The following is a 19,659-nucleotide window of genomic DNA, read 5'->3' on the forward strand; positions in this document are numbered from 1 at the left end:
ATGAACAAAATGTTTCTAAGAGATAATCCAAACTAACTTATATCAAATATTCAGGCAAGTTGACCAAATTGCGATTTAAAGGCCCATTTAATTGAATACTTACTTTAATATATTTTTCAAGTATTAAGAAAATTTGTTTCTGAAGGAGTAGCATTGATTTCTTTTATATTTATTGTAGCATATACACCAATGAAAATAAGAATAGTCGTTAACTGAATTTTAACCATTCCAAAATATCAAACGACCAAATTTGATGTTTTATCAGAACCGCTTTTTATACCCGTAAAAACAGATAGTTTAGAGACATGTTTCCGTTACCATTTGATAAATGGTAACGGAAATATGTCCTGTAGATATACCCCTATCAAATTTATTTTTTCTTCTTGTGCCATTTTTGGATTTTAATTCGTTATTGAAGGAATATTTCACAGTATAAAACAAATTAATTTTGCATAAGAACTTTTCTACTAGGAAATTTGAGAATATTTACTGACAATTATTATTAAGGTGCTTAAAGATAAAATAAAGTACTAGTGAATCATTATTGTCAATTTGGCTCTTAAAGGGAGAAAGACGTTACAACTATATAAAAACCGTGATGTGAAAAGAAATTTAAAGTGATGAAAGCTAAATTGACATTACTTACATTGATGGAAATATAGTTTTCTTTGTAATAAAAATGTAACGTAAATGTAATGTATTTAAAGTGGAATAACCCTTTCTTTATACATAGATTATAAGAATATATTATATAATATGTAATTTTTATTAATATCAGAAAATTATTATTCTCTCCATGAGGATTTCTTTTACGGGTAGTCCTTTAATTGACGGGTCTAACTAGCATCCTAGACGCAGAAAGGCAATTCTCGTCTTTGTACGTATACCAGTACGATCCCACATAATAAAATGTTGTAAGGGGTAGGTCAATGTTCAAACATTTTCCATTGAGATTGCTCCAGAGACAGTTACGAAACCACCAACCTCCAACTGAAATTACAATAACATCCATCAGTCACGTAAAGAGAGATTTGGAATTAGCTAAATCTAATTTATAATTTACATTATTTGTTGCCAATGGTCTTAAAACGTTTCACCTCTGCATCTCCTTGTAGATCTCTTATACTTACGATGCAGTGTGGCGCAACGTCTCTTTGTAAAGTCGATGTCTTTTGTACTGAACTTTTCTCCAAAATGATGAGTCAAGGAGTCTCCAGCGTCTCCACTAAATCCTGAAAGACGTTCCAGTTTGTAAGCCCCTGTCTCAGGCCCTATTCCGAAGGAATTATAATGAGCATAAGCGGACACACCCCCTCTGTCTACTACTTCCACCAAGAGTTCTGCTGGTTCGAAACCTGAATCGAAAAAATATTGTCCACTATATTCGCTATATACGTTAGAACAGACGATATTGTAAGGCCATGTGGTATTTAATTCTGCCAATGTTTAGATAAACAAATAACAACAAAACGATTGTCCAGCAGTAAAGTCATTGTACGTTTAAATGACTCGAAAGTTGGAAATTGAGAAAAGGAAAATTATTATTTTAACTGAACAAACGAATACAGACAATGCATATACTGTTTTATTAAGTGAATTTGGTAATACGTAGGGTGGAATTTGACGTTTTAAAAATATTTACGTTATCCTGCATGTAGTGTAAGTATCTTATACAATCTGTTAAAACAATTGTGACTATTAACATGGTCTGTGTGGCATCACCTTTGATTTCATTATATTTAGCGGAATAGAATACCTGTCAATGAATATATTTTCTCCAGTCCCAACCAGAATTCTCCTTCCAAATTCCCAAAACCGAATTTATAATCCCGCCATTCGAGATTAAAGTCCTGCGATCCGTCAAATCTTTTCTGTATGTGAGTCCAACCCCCGTCCCTTATGTTCATGTCACACAATACCGGAAAGGGTTTTTTCGAGTGTCTGGGCTGTATTTCGTAAATTCCTGTTACGTTATTACCTAAAACGATACAATTTCTATGACATTTTACATTGATAGTTTTACAAATTTTATAAATTCTTAATTTCAATGTAAACAAAGCTCGTAGTCGCACCCTTTTGGTATACGAGTTATATTTTATATTTAACAAGTAACAAATGTAACAAAATATGTTCTTTTTGTTGTGTGTGTATTTGAATTTTTGTGACTTCGGAACATCACTCCTCAAAAAAAAACTGTTAATTAGAAATTATTTATTTTTATTATTATTTTATTTCTACAAATAGTACAGAGCATTTATAATTTAAGTAAGATTTAAGTAAATAAAAAAAATGCTTACCATTTCGTTGAATTTCTTTGCAGCTCTTAGGATAACTTGTTCGGTTTTTCGGTGCTTTGTTACAAGAACTACAACGTACACCTACTGACGTCACTTTTCCTAGATCTGTAGTTTTCTCTTCAATACTGAGACTAAAAAGAAATATTAATTAATAAATAAAGAAGCACCTATAAATGCAAAAAACTGGAGAATATGCAGTTGATTCGGATGAACTAATATTTCCACTTATTATTAGAAATATTCAATAACCATTAAGTTTTTTTTTCCTTTTTTATTGGATATTTTGCCATATGTGAAGTGAATGAAACAAAATGATCAATTAAGTGTTATTTTTGTGATAATAATTATGCCTAATCAAAACCTCAATGAAAGAAAGCAAACAAATACAAAATACAAAAAATACGTCAATATATATCGCTCCAGTAAAAAGTTGTTAACGTTTCGAATTTTTTTTTCCGTTGTTAGAGCTATGATGATTAATCTATTATTATTTACTGGTTGAAGCAAATCCTTCACCGTTCATTGAATTATATAACCGTTTTGCAAAACGTGATAGCAAATTTTTTAATATTTTTTTACAAAATCTTAATACTTTGTAAAGATATTACTAACCTCAATTTTTTATAATCGGTTTGAATGTCTTCAAGTGCTTTCTCAATGGTTTGAAATTTTGTAGATATATAATCCAACTTTGCCTCTAAATTTCCTAATTCTATAGAACGTGATAATATAGGACTTTCCTCTTCTGACTTCTCTTCCGTTACACAGTTTGTACCCTTATTGAAATCTAAAAACGAAACAAAATACTAATATTACGTACTAAATCTTCATTGAAAATCATTGCAACTACGTAACAGTTTGTGAAAATATAAATACATTAATCATTTTATGACAATAAGCATAATTTTAAAGAGATATACACCTACGAAAGCTAGATATTCAGAAAAAATTTAAATATTTTTGTACATTTATACATACCCTTTAGTACTGCGATAATTTCATCACGAAAGTTCGATGAAATTTTACTGGATTCCACAGTCAAATGAATATCGAAACCATTGGAATTTACGTCACACGAGTTTTCCTGGTTACTCTTCACTTTTGGCAATAACTAGTAATAATAAGAAATTGAATTATATGCTAAAATATCAAAACGGCAATTGTTTAATTTAAGTTTATTTAAACACATTCAAATTATCATATTAAGACGTTTTAAATTGAAAGAGTAGCTTTATTTGAGATAAGTACTTACAGACTTTGGTGCTGAAAAAGTTGCATTACTGGCTTTTATATGTCTCGTAAGAAATACTCCAATAAGGATCACAATGTTAGTTAACCGAATTGTATCCATTGTTGCAGAAGAGGTTAGTTTTAAAAAGTGGTAATCAGTTTATCAGAGCCGCCTTTTTATACTGTGGTCACAGGAAGAAGATCTTTAATTATCTTATTATATAATACATAAAAAAAACATTTAAAATAAAACAAGCAGATAGTAAACATATATTTGGTTTGTAAATTGAGCAAATCTAGTTTGTAAATTATAAATATAATTACAGGTATGTAGTGCAATGATGATAACTGTATATAGATATTTATATTCATAAAAATGTATAAATTGGAAAATATGTATTTACCTATATTTTTGTTCTCTGTAATTAGTCAGATTAATAACTCTAATATTTATTAAATTCTTTTTAAATAAATAAACATTTTACTTTGTTTATTGCTGTACTATTCATAATTTTAAAAAAATTACAAAATATTCCAATTATGTAGAACTTAGAAGATACAAATTATGTTAATAATAATGTGTTTTATATAACTATGGAAACGTGAGAAAACAAACAAATGCTGTCAAAAATGCCTTAATTTAGCCTTACTCTACCCTATCCTGTTTATATCTTTCTGTAAGGATAAACATAAAGGTTAATAAAAAAAATTTAATACTAGCGATAGTATTGAAGAATTATTTTAATATTTTATAAACGTTAATATACTTATACAACTAAATATTTTTAGTTAAGGGGCCTAACTAACATTCTAGACTTTGAATGGCAATACTCGTGACTTCTGAATGTTTTCCAGTGTAATCCTTGATAGTTGAACTTTGCGGGAAGGTCAATATTTATATATTTTCCATTAAGATTACTGATATGACAGGCTTTATACCAGTAACCGCCAACTAAAATTGTAAACAATCATAGTAAATTAAAGTGGCAAGTAATCAATTGGATTTTTGCATTATTTTATAGGTATTAAGCTAATTCAAATAAATTTAAACCTACGAACCCTATAAAAAAGTTAAACACCGTTTTCCCCTATGTTCTTTTTAAACATTTTTTTGGATTTATTTAATCAGCTTAATATCTTTAAAAGAAAGTAAGAATACAATAGCTAACAGTTAAGTAATGTTATAAGTCTGTCAAACATATAGCAGAAAAGTGACAATTTCTATTTACTAATTGACCTGTTTCAGCGATCTTTTAAAATTTCAACTGAAAAAAACTATTAATTTTATTCCATCATTTTGGGACTCAATGTACATTATTTTCCAGTGTATTGCAATGTCACTTCCGTTTTAAAACTCTGATACTTACGGTACTTTGTAGCACAAGCATCGTTGGTAAAATCTAAATCTTTTGTGCTGAACTTTGAGCCAAGATGAGCAGTTAGGGAGTCCCCTGCATCTCCACTAAATCCCGATAGTCGATCCAACTTGTATCCTCCAGGTTCGGCTCCTATTGCGAAGGATGTATAGTGGGCGAAAGCAGATACGTTGTCCCTGTCTACTATTTCCACCAGAAGTTCCGTTGGTTCGAAACCTAAAAATTTGCAGAATATTGTAACTACTTTTTTTTAGTTCGTATGTTATTTCCCGTACAACAAATAATAGAAATTAAAATACAATCCGTACGATATTTGTTGAGATAGAATTCCAATTCTACATACGAAGAAATACGCTTTGATTGGAAGATTGTCCAGGTGGACAAATATAAAAATTATATAATTAAGAAGGAAGGTGCAAAAAACATTAGAAACATTACCTGACAATAAGTATATTTTCTGCAATCCTAACCAGAACTCGCCTTCTAAACTTCCAAAACCAAATTTGTAGTCTCGCCATCCGAGATAGAAATCCTGCGATCCGTCAAATCTCTTCTGAAAATGGGTCCAGCCTCCTCCCTTGATTTCCATGTCACACAACACTGGAAACGGCTCTTCCGCGTATTTTGGAAGAATATCATAGATTCCTGATACGTTGTTACCTAAAACATACATGTGTTGCTACACGAAAGATTTTTTATGGATTTTATGCAAAATTATTTTTTGAGCAAGTGTTTAACTTATAGACAAGGCTGTCAGAGGAAGCGGCAATTCAATGGCGTGCCAAGCGAGCCAACCGAGACATACGTGAGCCTCTGGCTTAGCTTTTCACGTTCACTTCACGTCAGTATACTGTTGCGTTTGTCATCGCGTGGATGTTGCGCAATTAATTTCTATCCATGGTAGTGTAGTGTAGACAATTTAATTTGTTGCTTTTATAATAAATAATGCGTACGCCTATGTCCCGGGGATCTGTTCTCACAGCCTTAAGTCATGAATATTAAAAGATAACACAGTCCTCAATATTTTTTATACCATTTCGAAGAATTTCTTTACAATTCTTAGGATAACTCTTCTCACTCTTCGGTGGCTTGGGACAAGTGCTGTGTCTCACTCCTAATGTTTCTTCTTTTAAACATGTCACTTCTCCGTCAACTTTTAAACTAAAAAAAGTATTACAAGATTAATGACTTGATACAGGTGTTTATATTATTAAATAGGTAAATATTACCAGTTTGTTAGTAGTGAACATAATAAACATCTTTATTTTAAACAAAGCGTATAGAAAATGTTGCGAAGCAACTTCCTTTTTAATTTTATTTATTACCTGCTCTGTTAAAGGCATTGAAAGTTGATATCTTTGATGTCTATTTTGTATTTTACTATCGTAAAAAAGATTATAAAAATACTGACCTAGATTTCTTGTTCTCAGCTTGAATATTTTTTAGCATATTTTCAATAGTCTGAAATTTTGTGTTTATGTAATCAAATTTTGTCTTCTCAAAATCATATACCACAGAACGTGCTGTTATAGGGCTTTTCTCTTCTACGTTTTCTAATATAGAATTGTTGTAATCTGTAAAGAACAATATAATGTCAATATATAAAAATTTCCAATCACTTACAGGCAAAGTTAAACAAAATTTCAATTGACCTATACTTGTTTAATATAAACAAATTGTTACTCATATGGATACAGAGTTTAATTAAGGTCGTTTACTAGTTTTAAGTGGCTATTGTTTGAATGTTATTAAGCCTAAAATGGCTCGGCAAATTGATAATTTTCGCGACAGAAGTATTTATTTTAAACTTACCTCTTAGAATGGATTTTAATTCGTCACGTATTATACTTCTCGTATTTGACAACGAGGTGCCTCCGGATTCCATTGCCAGATGAATATCGAGCGTGTTTGAATGGACGCCACCACCATCTTCTTGGTTGCTTTTTATTTCCACAAGCGACTAGATAAAAAAGATAATAGTATCTCTTCCTAATTAAGAAAACACTTAGCGATTTATTACTTTAACACAAGCTGCCTAATCTAGTGCCAGCTACTACTACAAGCTATTCTTTATTTATTTAAAAACGTTAAGTTAGTTATGTTGAAAGAACTTACAGATTTTGGCAAAGACACTGAAGTATCAGTGGTAGATTCTTGTACGTTGATCGCACTGAACACTATAATGATCACAATAATTGACAAACGAAACGGAGTCATTCTTACAGAACTAGTGTTTAATGTGAATAAGGTATGTTCTGAGAGTCGTCTTTTTATATCGGGGAAGTTTTATATAGCGGGAAGAATAACCGCAGTTATCTCAAGTCTGAATGTACAAGGTAATTCACATAACACTTTATCTCATTTATCTCTTTAACCTCTCTATCCAGGAAAAAACAGTAAAGACCAAAGTTGTAGGAAATTTTGTTGTGATGTTAAGGAAATACATAAATAAATCTTTTCTAAGGGATAATCCATACTTTTGTTTTTTTTTAATGGAACGCCCAGTCTTTGTCTTGAAAGACTTAAGAGCCATTCAAATTAAATTTTAGAGATAGTTTACCCTGAACCATCTGTGCAGTACCTGGATTACCTTTTCCTTATTGCATTATTTCCAAAACAGATAATTTTTTCGGCTGTAGAGCTTTTTAAATTATGTTTTAAAGAGTCTACATTGTGTCCGGCTAAGGTGAACAAATATTTTACTATTTTCTTCAGTCACTTTTTGATGTTTTAAATTCTGAATAAAAAGGGTTATAGAACGCTTATGTACCATAAAAAAATGTACATACCTGCTACTGTATATAACAAATAACTGGATCTGGAATATAAATTGGGGGTCAGTCTTTTCCAAACATTTATTTTAAAAAGAACTATTCGACAAGTCAATACTTTTTGTATTTAGCAAATTTTGGAATTAAATATACGTCTTTTATTTGGCAGGCCTAACTAACATTCTAGATTTTGAATGGCAATACTCGTGACTCCTGAACGTTTTCCAGTGCAATCCTTGAAAGACGAATTTTGAAGGAATATCAATGTTTATATACTTCCCATTGAGATTGCTGATATGACAGGCCTTATACCACCAACCACCAGCTGAAAAAATAATTACTTTATCAGGAACTACACATCTTTTGTACTTCTTCGCATCGATCGATCTTTTTGCTTTTTAAAATATTTTTTAGAAAAGGTTGACAAACAATTTTAAGTCAGCCTCTCATAACAAATTGATTTTTTTTTAATTAGTTAGCAAATCAAGTTTGTCTTGATATGAGTTATACTAATTTGCAACTGCGTTTTTTTATAACCGAGTGGAGTTTAAACTAAAATTACTTATATTAAAACAATATTTCAACTCCATGAAATCAAATAAATTATTGTTCAGTTTAATAATATATTATCTACCCCTGTTTAATTTTCCAATGTTCGTAACGTTTTAAAGATATTTCACTGTTCCTGTTTGTATTGTTTATAATCTGGCACTGGCAATAAATTAAATTACACTTACGGTATTTTGAAACACAATTCTCTGTAAAATCCAAATCTTTTGTGGAGAATTTTTGTCCTAGATTGTAAGTTAATGAATCCCCTGCGTCCCCACTGAATCCTGACAGGTGTTTCAGATTATATCCTTCAGGTTCAGGACCTACTGCGAAAGAAGTATAATGGGCATAGGCAAACACGTTGTCCCTATCCACTATTTCTACTAGGAGTTCTGATAATCCATAACCTGAAATTTGCATACAGGGTGATTCAGTTCGAGTGAATCAAACTTTAACCACAAATAGAACTCAATAAATAATTCAGAATTGCCTTATAAAGCAAGGGTCATAGTGGTCGGTTGTTAAAATCATATTATTTACGAAATCTTTGGTAACAAATTGATTCAAATTTGGTGTGGTGTTAACATTTACGCATGTGCATAATTTACTGTAAAATTTACAAATTTTTGTAGGTCAGTGGCGTCGGAATGGGTAGTAAAGTGGGATTTTTTTTACGTTAACTTCTACGCCAATGATTTAATAATTATTCGGGATTTATTTTTAGATTCCGTGGACAATTCTACACAAAAAAGGTATACATGATGAAAATCGATATAGTGTATCATTTTACCGAAAATATCAGTTGAATGGGGGAACGTTCTTCTGCTAAGAAAGATTGACATGAATATGAAAGATACATGTTTTATGCATAATCGCCCCATAACTTTTTTACTCTTTAACTTGAAAAAAGTTAAGCATAAAACAGAATCCGTTACTACCTAGTGCCTGTTAGTAAATATATGTTTTCCAATCCTAACCAGAATTCGCCTTCCAGATCTCCGAAGCCAAATTTGTACTCCCGCCATTCGAGTGTGAAGTCTTGCGATCCGTCAAATCTTTTTTGTATGTGAGTCCAACCTCCCCCCTTTGTTTCCATATCACAATGCACGAAAAAGGGCGCTTTTGAGTAGGTGGGGAAGATTTCATAGACTCCTGTTACATTATTCCCTAAAACGTAATTTATTATTTATCAGAAGCTATACAAGGGAACTACTTGCCATTTTTTTGAACTTCTCTGCAGTTTTTAGCATAGGATGTTTGATTCTTCACTGTTTTTGTACAAGGATTGTAATTTACTCCTAAGGATGTTTTGGTTCTCTGGCAGAATTGCTGATCGGTGTTAATGCTTTAAACAAAAATTATAGGAATATCGATAGGAAGTACCACGGTATTTTAGGAATCTTAAGTACCTACTATGGTTTTTCGCTTAGCTTGGAACTTTTGACCTGCCGTTGGTGTTCTCAGGATACCTAGACCCGGCGTGATTTTTGGTCCGGTTCTCATCGTTGGTTCTATGGTAACTACTGACGAATACACTTCTCAGACAATGGTGGTCCTCTGACACGTTCCGTTCTGATCTCTCAGAGAGAACCAAAATAAATATCGGGGTACGCCTAGGGGTTCTAATAGCGAGTTCGGCTCCACAGAGCCTACCCCGAGAACAACAAGGGCAGATCTCAGTCTGTAACTGACGACGCCCAGATACATAAACCACGCCATAACAACCCGGAAAGCCATGGTACTTTAGACACTTCCAATACTAGTAGAAACTTTTAATAATAATAGGCATTTATATTTTTTGCAAAATTGTCTTTTTTTATTGGACACTAAATATACAAGAGATTACGAGAAATTATTATTCCACTTTTTGCAAATAATCATTGATACTTTAAACATACTAAATTGACTCTATTGAAACTGCTTTAGTGTATTGAGTTGAAGCTTCCCTAACCTAAATGTTTTGTATCCATTTTGCATATCCTTCAGTGTCCTATCAATTGTCTGTAACTCAGCCTTTAAATAACCCAACTTTACGGCTAAATTACTTTTGTCATAACTAGCGTCTGTAAGAGGTGCCCCTGCAGGATGTTCTTCGTCTGTAATATCTGCAAAAATGTTTTCACTGTGTTCAAGGTAAATTAAATAAGAATTATTGTTTGCTACCTACCATGCCAATAATAATGAATTCACATCATATTATAGTAATTTAACAAATACGACAACTTTTTCTTTAAATTTTCTGTTATCATATGAAGGAAATAGATCATTAAACAATTACATATCTAGGCTGAAATGCGTGTACCAATAAAATAGATTTCTAGGCTCAAAATAAAACAATTTGGACAAAAATACCTGTGTAAAAAAACATAAAGTTTATAGAGATACATCCTCTCTATGTGATATCAATATTTCTTCATATAACTTTAAAACGGTTATCAGGCTTCTTATTTGATATAAATCTTCATTTATTTAAGGGGTGTTATTTTTTTGGGCCATCCCAAAACTTTGTCTAATTTACGTTTTTCATGCAAAATTATGTTATAAAGATAATCGTCTTTTGTGAACAGATAAAATGGTCTAAATGGTCAAAAGTCACATAGATTCTTGTTTCTATAAAAAAAATGCTTAATCAATATTTTCTACCAAAAACATAAAATAGGGTTTCGTTACAGAGCTTGAACAAATCAGTCACGTAGTGAGATAAATATACTCACTAGTTAAAATTGATTTTGTACCACCATTTACTGTACTTTGTAAGTTTATAGAAGTTGTATCAGAATCCATTGCTACACGAATATCCAGTACGTTTGACTGTCTTTCAGGACTATTTTCTTCATTGCACTCCACATAAAAAAAAAGAAAACGGTGAATTGTTCATTATATTTTTTTATAATTGAATGTCAAATAACATAAATCTTTTTGGATATACTTACAGAATGTGATACTACAGGAGAAAAAATATACACAATCACGAAAAGTACGGTGGACAATAATTGAATCATTGTTTTAGAACTGACTTTTGGACATTAACGATTTATTCTCTAATTCCGTCCTTTTATACAGGGGAAACGGGGTGATTTTGTTTTGCAGGATGTTTTTACAGGAAGAAGAACCTCCATTAATCTTATTTCTGTTTGTTCCTTGATCTGTTTTCACTAAATTCATACAGAAATTTTTAACTCATTTACAATATAACGATAACATAAAACAGGTCTACTTTGTGACGATGAATATTATAACGACAATGCCCATATCTGGTGATTTTGCTTCGATGAATTATTTCAATATCACTGCTGTTGTAGATATTAAATTTAAAAGGTTAAAAAACAACAATTCGATTACAGAGCAGCCATCTTTTGTCAACTGAAAATTAGAAGTTCATAGTTTCGCAAACATTGTAATAAAAAAATGAACAAAGTTACGTATATAGCCCGAGCTATATATTTTAAAAAAAGTTGGACATTGTGTTGAATAATATCGATTAATGTATTTTAATGGAATATCATCGCAAAGTAGCTTAATTTTTAGTAACCACTGCACAGAGCGATAATTCCAGTAGTTTTATACGTGCAACTCACTGGTACAAAATAGTTAAAATTTGATTAAGGATTGGAAATCTGATTAACAATCACAGCTCATGTAACCAAATCAAATTCAATCATGCGCTTGCACTGCTAGAAATCAGCTAATCCTATTTGAACTATATTCGATTGTTTTGCCAATAATTAGAAGAGAGGTGTATATTTAACAGGTGCTTAGTAAAATTCGGCGCAATATGAGTGTTTTATATTATTATTATGTCACATAACAGCACTTTGAAAAAAAAAACCTGTAATAATAATTGCATTTATCCTTTTGACTCCCCACTAAAATTATTTGTAACAGATTTTGTACCTATTACATACTTGGACTGAAGTTTGATATATAATTTTTCTCATATATTTTAATTTAAACATTTAAAATAAATTGAAAATATATGTTTTTATATATTGCTTGCCTCTAAAAAAGTAGACACTTTGTTTTTTGCAATTGTGAAAATATTCGCTTCTAAATATTAGGTATAAATTATTTTTTGTCAAGAATTCTCTGACAAACAAAGTGATAAGTGATAATCCTGTTTCCTGTCTCCTATTTGTGTTTGTATACTGATAGAAAATGATAGTAAACCACAACCTATTATCAAGTCAAAATGGGAAATCCGTAAAAAAGTATATCAATTTGTCCTCGGTGTTACTGTTAATGTATATTTTTTGCATTTAATGACGATAATGTATATAATTTACTATTAAATGAATTTTTCTGGCTATTTAAAAGCTTTAAAAAGGCACAATTATGTAAAAACTGCAATATTTTTTACCTGAAGTATTAACAGATATACGCCCAATCTCTAAAATAATACGAAATCCGAAAACTTTCCTTTTTATTGATTTTCTATATGCTTAGAGGTTCAAATAATTTAATAATAAAAGTTTTAGGTGCTTCATATTAATTACATTTATCTGATTTTATATTGAACAAATAATTTAAAATACAATAGGTACCACTAAAATAAGAATAGGTGTAAAAATCTCAAATTAAAGTTTAATTAAATTTTCGAGTACAACATTACATTTATACACATTCAGATGAAGTATGTTGTTAATAGACCGAACTGAATTTCTTCTTGAAGATTGAGCCCGCCTGACTGAAGAGGTGTAAACATAAATTTTTACTTCATCAGCATAAAAATGCCTCTCTTAATTTAAGTATACTGTCAACGTCATTAATCAATATTAAAAAGAGTACCGGACTAAGATTCGAACCTTAAGGAACACTGCTTATTGAAAGGTTTTGTAATTAAAACATTAAATGTACGTAATTTATCGCAAAAATTGTAAAAAAGGGCAACATTGGAAAAGGTCTCCTTACATCAAAATTGTGCATGCACTAGGCCCCTTCCATAATGGAAATTAGGACATTATCAGAGATAGATGATGCATGGGACAAAATATAGGTATAATTTGTTTCAGATAACTCGGTACAAGATCTGGACAACAAGTCGGTTTATTTTCATTGCCACTGTTGCACCTTCTTGGATAAGGATTTAATATTTAAGCAAGAGGTAGTGGGCATTTTCCTAAATCTATGAATGTACTTTACCAAAGAGAATAGGCCGAGAACATTACAACTATTTAATGGAAATTTAAATCGAGACATCCATCCCAGACTAAAAGGCCCTGTTTCCTCTGAAGAGAAAATTGAAGACGTGATAATGGAGTAATCAAATAGATAGCTGAGCCCTGCGTAAAGAGCTCTAACGGTTACTCTGCAATATTCACCCGTTTGTATTCATCCTTCAGCCTCCACACCTGAGAATCCGCCAGAGCGTGTTTGAAGAGGTTATAAAGCCTATTAATTAACTTGTAAAGACGTCCCAGAATCGTCCTAAAGGAATCGTATAGCCTCGTTATAACCCGGGAGGCGTAGAGCTTTCCATAGAATTAGATAGTTTTACTTGTATAACATCATTACATGTATATGTTATATAGGTACCTTAAATGTTGACTTTGTTTTAATTGTTACTACATCGCTATAAATATTTTTTTATAATCACATAATATTCGTTGTTTTTTCGATAATTTCTCATTTATTATAGATACATACGTTTATAATTGACATTACTGGTGACACAAGTCATGCGTTCATGGTACAGTCAACAGGTTTTCTTTTAAACTTTAACCAAGAAAGACTTTCTGGATGTTTGAAAATGCAGGACTTAAAATAAATAATAAAAACAAAGATTTTGTTGCAATTTATTAAATAATCATTATAAAACGAAGAAACATTAAATGTAAGTATGTAAGCTTTCAGTCATTGACTAATAAAGTTACTTCATTCTGTTACTTTGTTGGAAACATCAGCAGTTTTGTTTGAGACTGGACTTAAATTGTAATCTCATAATCATTAATTTATTGTTCCCCGGTAGATACTGATGAAAGTCTGTACAATTATTTTTCATTGATGCAACGAAATGAACTGCAGTTAGAATTTAATTAGTAATTACTAAAAATTATTAAAACTATCACTGAAAGAAAACCAGAACAAGTAATCTCATGTAATATTGAACACATTAATTCCCTTTGCTGAAGAGTCCTTCTGGGAATATTGGTGGGCTGTTTGGGCCCCTGGGCCTGATCATCATCCTTGCCTGAGACAGGCTGTACTGAGCACCTCTAAATTCGGCCCAATACATGCCTTGGTAGAGGAAATCATCGGGCAGCGGTCCGCTTAAGTATTTTCCGTTCAAGTTGCTGGTATCACACCCTCGGTACCACCACGCACCACCTTAGGTATAGGGAAAGTTCTAATTAGTTTTAAAAATAATAGGTTCAATACATTTCCATGCACTTATAATTAGACTACAGTTACTATTATCCCATTGCAGGCAAAAGATACTGATGATTCTAAAGTATTTCTATGAAATGAATATCTTAGAAACACTGAATAACAGCATTTTGGTGGATATTTAGCCTATAGCCATATATAAACTAAAATCCAAAAAATTTGTAATCTTACAAATAGAAAGAAAAAGACTGGCCAATGTACAAGAGAAAATGAGAACCTGTAGCAATAGGCAGATAAATATTCTTGCAGGTAGTCAGGTTTCCTGATAGCATTCATTGGTAATGAGAACAAATCTAGTCTAAATTGATCATAATAAGTTAACTATGACATACAAGAAGTTCAAGTGTTGGGAGCAATGAGAAAGCTGAAGAATTAGCTAGGAAGCTTTCGTCAATATTGATGCGAAAGGTGTTTGGAGTATCAAAAAACCACAGTTATGCGTACTAACAAGTCTTCTTGCAGTCTGAAATGACATCTGAACAATATAGGGTTTTGTGTCGAATATCTGGAAGCGGAACTTTACAATTAATCGACATTAAGCATTAAGCCACAGAAAACAGGCTCTTTAGAGATTACCAAAGTTAGAATCAAGTACAGCACTGGATCTGGTAAGGCTGCATAAACTAACATAAGGAACCAGGGTGCTGGAATGGAACGGGTGCTATATTAAAAATGAAAGTATCACTACAATAAATCACAAGGTTGAGGTTCCCTTGGATGTATTGTCAACTGGCTGTAAGGAAAACAAATAGAGGCAAGCTCTTTTCTGATTGAACCTTAACTTATAAATTATTATTAACGTAAATTCAATCCATCTTACTGTGAGCTTGTGCGCAGTTGCCTTCCACCCAGCTGTCCTGGTCGAAGTCCTTGGTACTGAACCGACTTCCCGCGTGGTAGATCAAGGAATCTCCAGCGTCGCCATTGTAACCACCTAGTACTTTCAATGCGTAACCTTCCTGTTCCGAACCTATACTGAAAGCAGCGTAATGGGCGTATGCCTTATCACCATCGGCATCCACTAATTCCACTAGCAATTCATTGACTTCATGACCTAAAAAAGTAAGTGCAATATAAGTGTTGAATGTAACACACAAGTTATTTTTTCTTTTTCTTTAAATATCCAGAACTATTTTATTCATATAGATCCAATGAGTACAAATTTTTCAGCATTTTTATAGAAGCATTTAATGGATTTTCAAAATTTTCAGGTACTCCCCAGGGTTCCATATTTAGACTTCTTTCTGCTTTATACGAATTTTGTAAATTTTCAACGGACTAACGTTTCGAAAGATGCTTATGTTGGAACAGCCTTAATTATTTTGATAATTTCAAAATGGTTCTGCATTCGATACTAATTGTATTTGTACAAACCAGTTAGTTGGTAAATATGCTCCAAGCCCAGCCAGAATTCGCCTCCAATGTTTCCAAATCCGATTTTGTAGTCATGCCAGTTGTTAAAGAAATCCTGAGACCCATCATACCTGTTGTGTATGTATGTCCAGCCACCGTCCTTGGTGTCCATGTCGCATAGCACCATAAAAGGGCTGTGTGACTGATGTGGTTGTATCAAATAGATTCCTGAGACGTTGTTACCTACAAATTATAGTCATTTAGTTTTAAATTAACTCCCCCTGGAAGAAAGACGTTAACGAAAGTTCAAATCAGTACAATAATATATGCATATTTCCGAAAGATGTCTTTTGGAATGAATAAATCAATATATGTTGGAACAAAGAGCATCATTAACGTATATCTTCCACCATTTAGGGTTGCATATAATGCGCAGCAAAGTCATAATACCAAATAATCTTGATAATCAACAACAATAGAGAGAGTACATAAAGCCAAATTGTAAGAAGATCAACTGAAAACTCACTACGTACTTACCATTTTCTTGAACATTCTTGCAATTTCGTGGGAGATGAGATAAATTAGATGTGTCTGGTTCCCGGAATATGTTTGGAGGTATTGGGGGATAAAGCTGATTGTGTTTTACGTCGATCAGAGAATTAGACAGAAATTGCTTTGTTGTCAAATCGTTGTACTTGTGTAGCAGGGTGCTGCGAAGAAACAATTATTGCTATTTAACAGTAACTTCTATATTGGAAAAAATATTTGAAAATACATTAATTAAAAATATAGCAGCTTGACCTATTCATCTTGTCCGCCATATTCGATTGCGCACAGGTAATTTGCTCATATATAAAACTCCATGAAATACCTATATTACCTGCCTTGCTATTAAAATATGTCCCTGCGTCACTCATATGTCATCTCTCTCCTTGATCTGAACATTTAGCTGACAAGATGAGTTGGGTCAATCTGAGAACAAAAATTAGAATAGAGGATGCTTACTCAGTGGCATTAGTGATAGAAGAAATGTTCTTCTTGATCCAAGTAACGTCTGAATTAAGACTTCTTAGGGTTGCTACCACTAGCTGCATTCCCTTGACTAAATTACTAATCTTGGATTCCATTTTGTCGACACCTGCTTGCTGATAATAATTAGCAGGGACTGTTTGGCCAAAATTTGCTATTCTGCTCATTTCATTTCTAAAACCTTAAAAAAAATCGTCGGTATCTTTAATACAAATATATAATATAGAATATTGTAAACAAATATACATACTAATTATGAACTGTAATACAAATCAAAAACAACAGTGATGAGATTTTGAAGAATGTTTCTTATGCATTTTAATGAACTTAACAAAATTTGTATTTAAATTTCACAGGAATAATATAGTGTACACGTGTTTTTTTCGTGTCGTACACAATTCATTAGACTTTTTCAAATAATAATGACTAAGCCAATATTTTTTTTAATCACAATCGCTAAGCAGTCAGTGATTGGAGGCTTCATACATATTTATCAGTAATTGCTGTTATGTTAGGTGGTATTTATGTACCATGATAATCAATCCCGACAATCCTATAGAATAGGTATGACCTTTGTTTAAAAACGTTAGTATTGTACCTTTCTCGAAGTAAGAATACAATAAAGCAAGCACTTGGCTATTGTTTGCTATATATGGATATACATGAATCTTATATAGGAAGTTTTGTTAATGGTTTGTAACATAACAATTTAAAAAAAGTGTCCTCAGGACATTATTGAAAACATATTTTTTGATTGGTTTTTGCTTGAAACCCAAGAAATTTGATTTAAGACTTTTTCTAATTAATAATTAAGAATAATGTCTTATTTTCGTTTTTTTGTTTTATCTTAGTACCTACTACATTTTGAAAAATGCCATTTTTTCGTGAGTGACAAATTATTGATTTGTAGTCTTTATTATTGGATTCACATAGAAGATGACATAAGTAAAATATTATGCTTTACACAAAATACGTTCTACCGAAATTAAATAACTTATACAAAGGTTTAAGCAATTTAGTTAAGAAAACATAAATATGACATTCCTATTTAAAAACTCGCTTTTATATACAATGAGCCGTGAGAAAATGTTCATTTTCACATATATTGATAGAAAAATATTATTTCAAAACGTAAACATCCCTTTTACACCGCTTAAAACAAATAAAATACTCATAAAAATAACTAGGATAGAATAATAAACTGGTGAGGCATGGTGTAAATATTTTCCTTGACTAAAGCTTATAAAAGTGATGATAATCTATGTATAGAATTATTTGCACCTAGGGTATTCATTATGGAATTTTCAACAGAAATTTTGTTCGATTGATAATAAATTTTATGTAATTATTAATTAATTTACTAATGGGACAAATCCAAGGACTTGTACATTTAATAAATTGATAATCTAATAAAACCTAAAAGCTTTTCTATGTAGAATAAATTTCGACATTAGCACTTTTAAGTAACTATAATTACTACAATTGTTTGAAGTTTACTAACAGAATTTTGTCAACATGAAATTTACTTACATAAACACATTTTAATTTTATTCATTATATTACTTTAAAAAATAAATTTTGATTTTTGGTGAAGTAAATATTAATGAAGGTTAACATTTTACATTTTTTCTGCATAATATGAAACTAATTAAATTAATAAGTAAGTGAAATACTTTTTATAACTACCTTCTACAGATGTCTGGACTTCAGCGCTTTGAATTTCTAGTGCCTGAAGTCTCCGGTTACCTTCTCTCAGTTCAGAGGTCAAATGGGCCGATTTTTCACCTAACTGTACTTCCAATTTTGTTAGTCTGTATTCTATTTGTTCTGTGTCACAGTTTCTTCTTCCAGAATTATATCTGCGGTGATAATATTCATTGTCGTCAGTGTCAATCTAAAACAGAAATATTTCTTCCAAAATTGATACGGTTATTGTTATACAGGGTGTTACAAATTAGATGCGATGAAATTGCTGTTTTGGAAACGGTCAGAAATTGTTAAAATATTCGAATTTTTATTATTTACTAATTGCATTTTTTTAATATCAGCCAACGGTGTATCAAATTATCAAAAAATATCTGACAATTTTTAGATACTTAAATTGATGTAAAAGTAAAATATAAAATTTTAATTAGATACTATGTTACATAATACGAGTTTAATTGTGAAAATAATAAAAGTGAGAATAAAAAATATATCAAGAAAACTTTCTCATTTTTTTACCAAGTAAAAGAACATGTATCCAAATTAATAGCATTTAATCTTACGTGTGGTCTTATGGTGGTGGTTGTGGTGTTAGCAGAAATTGTTGTTAAACAAGTCAAGACACAAAGCACGACGGCTGCACAAATCAGGAGCCTCTGTATAAACATGATTCAGCTGAAGATCACCCACTACTGAAGAATGTAATAAAGTTTAATAGAGTTATATTCACAACATATAAACACTACTTTGGTATGATTAATAATAACTCGCATGGCGTTGGATTTGGGTTGTTGTCTTAACCTTATACCGTTAGCGGTGTTATAAATAATGGTTACATAGTCCCCGCAAATTTACGAGGGATGTAAATAGTGTGGTTTAATCGTAAATTACGTCATTCAAAAAAAAATCACCAAATACACGAAAACAGATAGGAATTACAAATTATATTTACAGCAGTAGCAA

The 19,659-nt window shown here is 31.5% G+C and overlaps 4 protein-coding genes across 4 annotated transcripts; all 4 read right to left on the reverse strand.

Annotated features, from left to right (window-relative positions):
• Positions 1-242: 242 nt before the first annotated feature.
• On the reverse strand, positions 243-4,148 carry LOC108905620 (angiopoietin-related protein 1-like). The gene is made up of 7 exons (XM_018708577.2): positions 3,550-4,148; positions 3,276-3,408; positions 2,910-3,084; positions 2,298-2,428; positions 1,757-1,978; positions 1,131-1,355; positions 243-990 (listed from the first exon to the last, which is right to left on the reverse strand). Exons 1-7 carry the CDS (start codon positions 3,646-3,648, stop codon positions 824-826), a joined length of 1,152 nt encoding a protein of 383 aa, XP_018564093.1. The 5' UTR covers positions 3,649-4,148; the 3' UTR covers positions 243-823.
• A 102-nt stretch (positions 4,149-4,250) lies between these two features.
• On the reverse strand, positions 4,251-7,170 carry LOC111691277 (microfibril-associated glycoprotein 4-like). The gene is made up of 7 exons (XM_023454325.1): positions 7,019-7,170; positions 6,716-6,863; positions 6,315-6,477; positions 5,937-6,064; positions 5,342-5,563; positions 4,895-5,119; positions 4,251-4,479 (listed from the first exon to the last, which is right to left on the reverse strand). The coding sequence occupies exons 1-7, from the start codon at positions 7,118-7,120 to the stop codon at positions 4,313-4,315; spliced, it is 1,155 nt and encodes a 384-aa protein (XP_023310093.1). The 5' UTR covers positions 7,121-7,170; the 3' UTR covers positions 4,251-4,312.
• Positions 7,171-7,753: 583 nt separating this feature from the next.
• LOC108905574 (microfibril-associated glycoprotein 4-like) lies at positions 7,754-11,237 on the reverse strand. Its single transcript, XM_018708517.1, has 7 exons — positions 11,160-11,237; positions 10,941-11,067; positions 10,178-10,331; positions 9,444-9,571; positions 9,172-9,393; positions 8,412-8,633; positions 7,754-7,999 (listed from the first exon to the last, which is right to left on the reverse strand). The coding sequence occupies exons 1-7, from the start codon at positions 11,226-11,228 to the stop codon at positions 7,833-7,835; spliced, it is 1,089 nt and encodes a 362-aa protein (XP_018564033.1). The 5' UTR covers positions 11,229-11,237; the 3' UTR covers positions 7,754-7,832.
• A 2,780-nt stretch (positions 11,238-14,017) lies between these two features.
• Positions 14,018-19,452, reverse strand: LOC108905564 (angiopoietin-related protein 7-like). Its single transcript, XM_018708506.1, has 7 exons — positions 19,260-19,452; positions 18,679-18,886; positions 16,969-17,173; positions 16,501-16,673; positions 15,985-16,206; positions 15,431-15,664; positions 14,018-14,550 (listed from the first exon to the last, which is right to left on the reverse strand). Exons 1-7 carry the CDS (start codon positions 19,362-19,364, stop codon positions 14,336-14,338), a joined length of 1,362 nt encoding a protein of 453 aa, XP_018564022.1. The 5' UTR covers positions 19,365-19,452; the 3' UTR covers positions 14,018-14,335.
• Positions 19,453-19,659: the final 207 nt, after the last annotated feature.

Source organism: Anoplophora glabripennis, unplaced genomic scaffold (assembly GCF_000390285.2).
Source record: "Anoplophora glabripennis isolate ALB-LARVAE unplaced genomic scaffold, Agla_2.0 scaffold53, whole genome shotgun sequence".
Lineage (NCBI taxonomy): Eukaryota > Metazoa > Arthropoda > Insecta > Coleoptera > Cerambycidae > Anoplophora > Anoplophora glabripennis.

Bases quoted from the DNA above. Each gene is read 5' to 3' on its own strand.
- LOC108905620 (XM_018708577.2), bottom strand. From the start codon at position 3,648: ATGGATACAATTCGGTTAACTAACATTGTGATCCTTATTGGAGTATTT. The intron at 1,979-2,297 runs GTAAGCATTTTT...GTATCGTTTTAG, and splicing joins CAAAGAAATTCAACGAAATG to GTAATAACGTAACAGGAATT. The intron at 991-1,130 runs GTAAGTATAAGA...TTGTAATTTCAG, and splicing joins ACGTTGCGCCACACTGCATC to TTGGAGGTTGGTGGTTTCGT.
- LOC111691277 (XM_023454325.1), bottom strand. From the start codon at position 7,120: ATGACTCCGTTTCGTTTGTCAATTATTGTGATCATTATAGTGTTCAGT. The intron at 5,120-5,341 runs GTAATGTTTCTA...GCAAATTTTTAG, and splicing joins GAAAATATACTTATTGTCAG to GTTTCGAACCAACGGAACTT. The intron at 4,480-4,894 runs GTAAGTATCAGA...TTACAATTTTAG, and splicing joins TGCTTGTGCTACAAAGTACC to TTGGCGGTTACTGGTATAAA.
- LOC108905574 (XM_018708517.1), bottom strand. From the start codon at position 11,228: ATGATTCAATTATTGTCCACCGTACTTTTCGTGATTGTGTATATTTTT. The intron at 9,572-10,177 runs GTTAGGGAAGCT...TTTTGTTTAAAG, and splicing joins AATGGATACAAAACATTTAG to CATTAACACCGATCAGCAAT. The intron at 9,394-9,443 runs GCAAGTAGTTCC...ATTACGTTTTAG, and splicing joins CAGAGAAGTTCAAAAAAATG to GGAATAATGTAACAGGAGTC.
- LOC108905564 (XM_018708506.1), bottom strand. From the start codon at position 19,364: ATGTTTATACAGAGGCTCCTGATTTGTGCAGCCGTCGTGCTTTGTGTC. The intron at 17,174-18,678 runs GTAGTTATAAAA...ATTTTTTTTAAG, and splicing joins AGTCCAGACATCTGTAGAAG to GTTTTAGAAATGAAATGAGC. The intron at 14,551-15,430 runs GTAAGATGGATT...CCTATACCTAAG, and splicing joins CAACTGCGCACAAGCTCACA to GTGGTGCGTGGTGGTACCGA.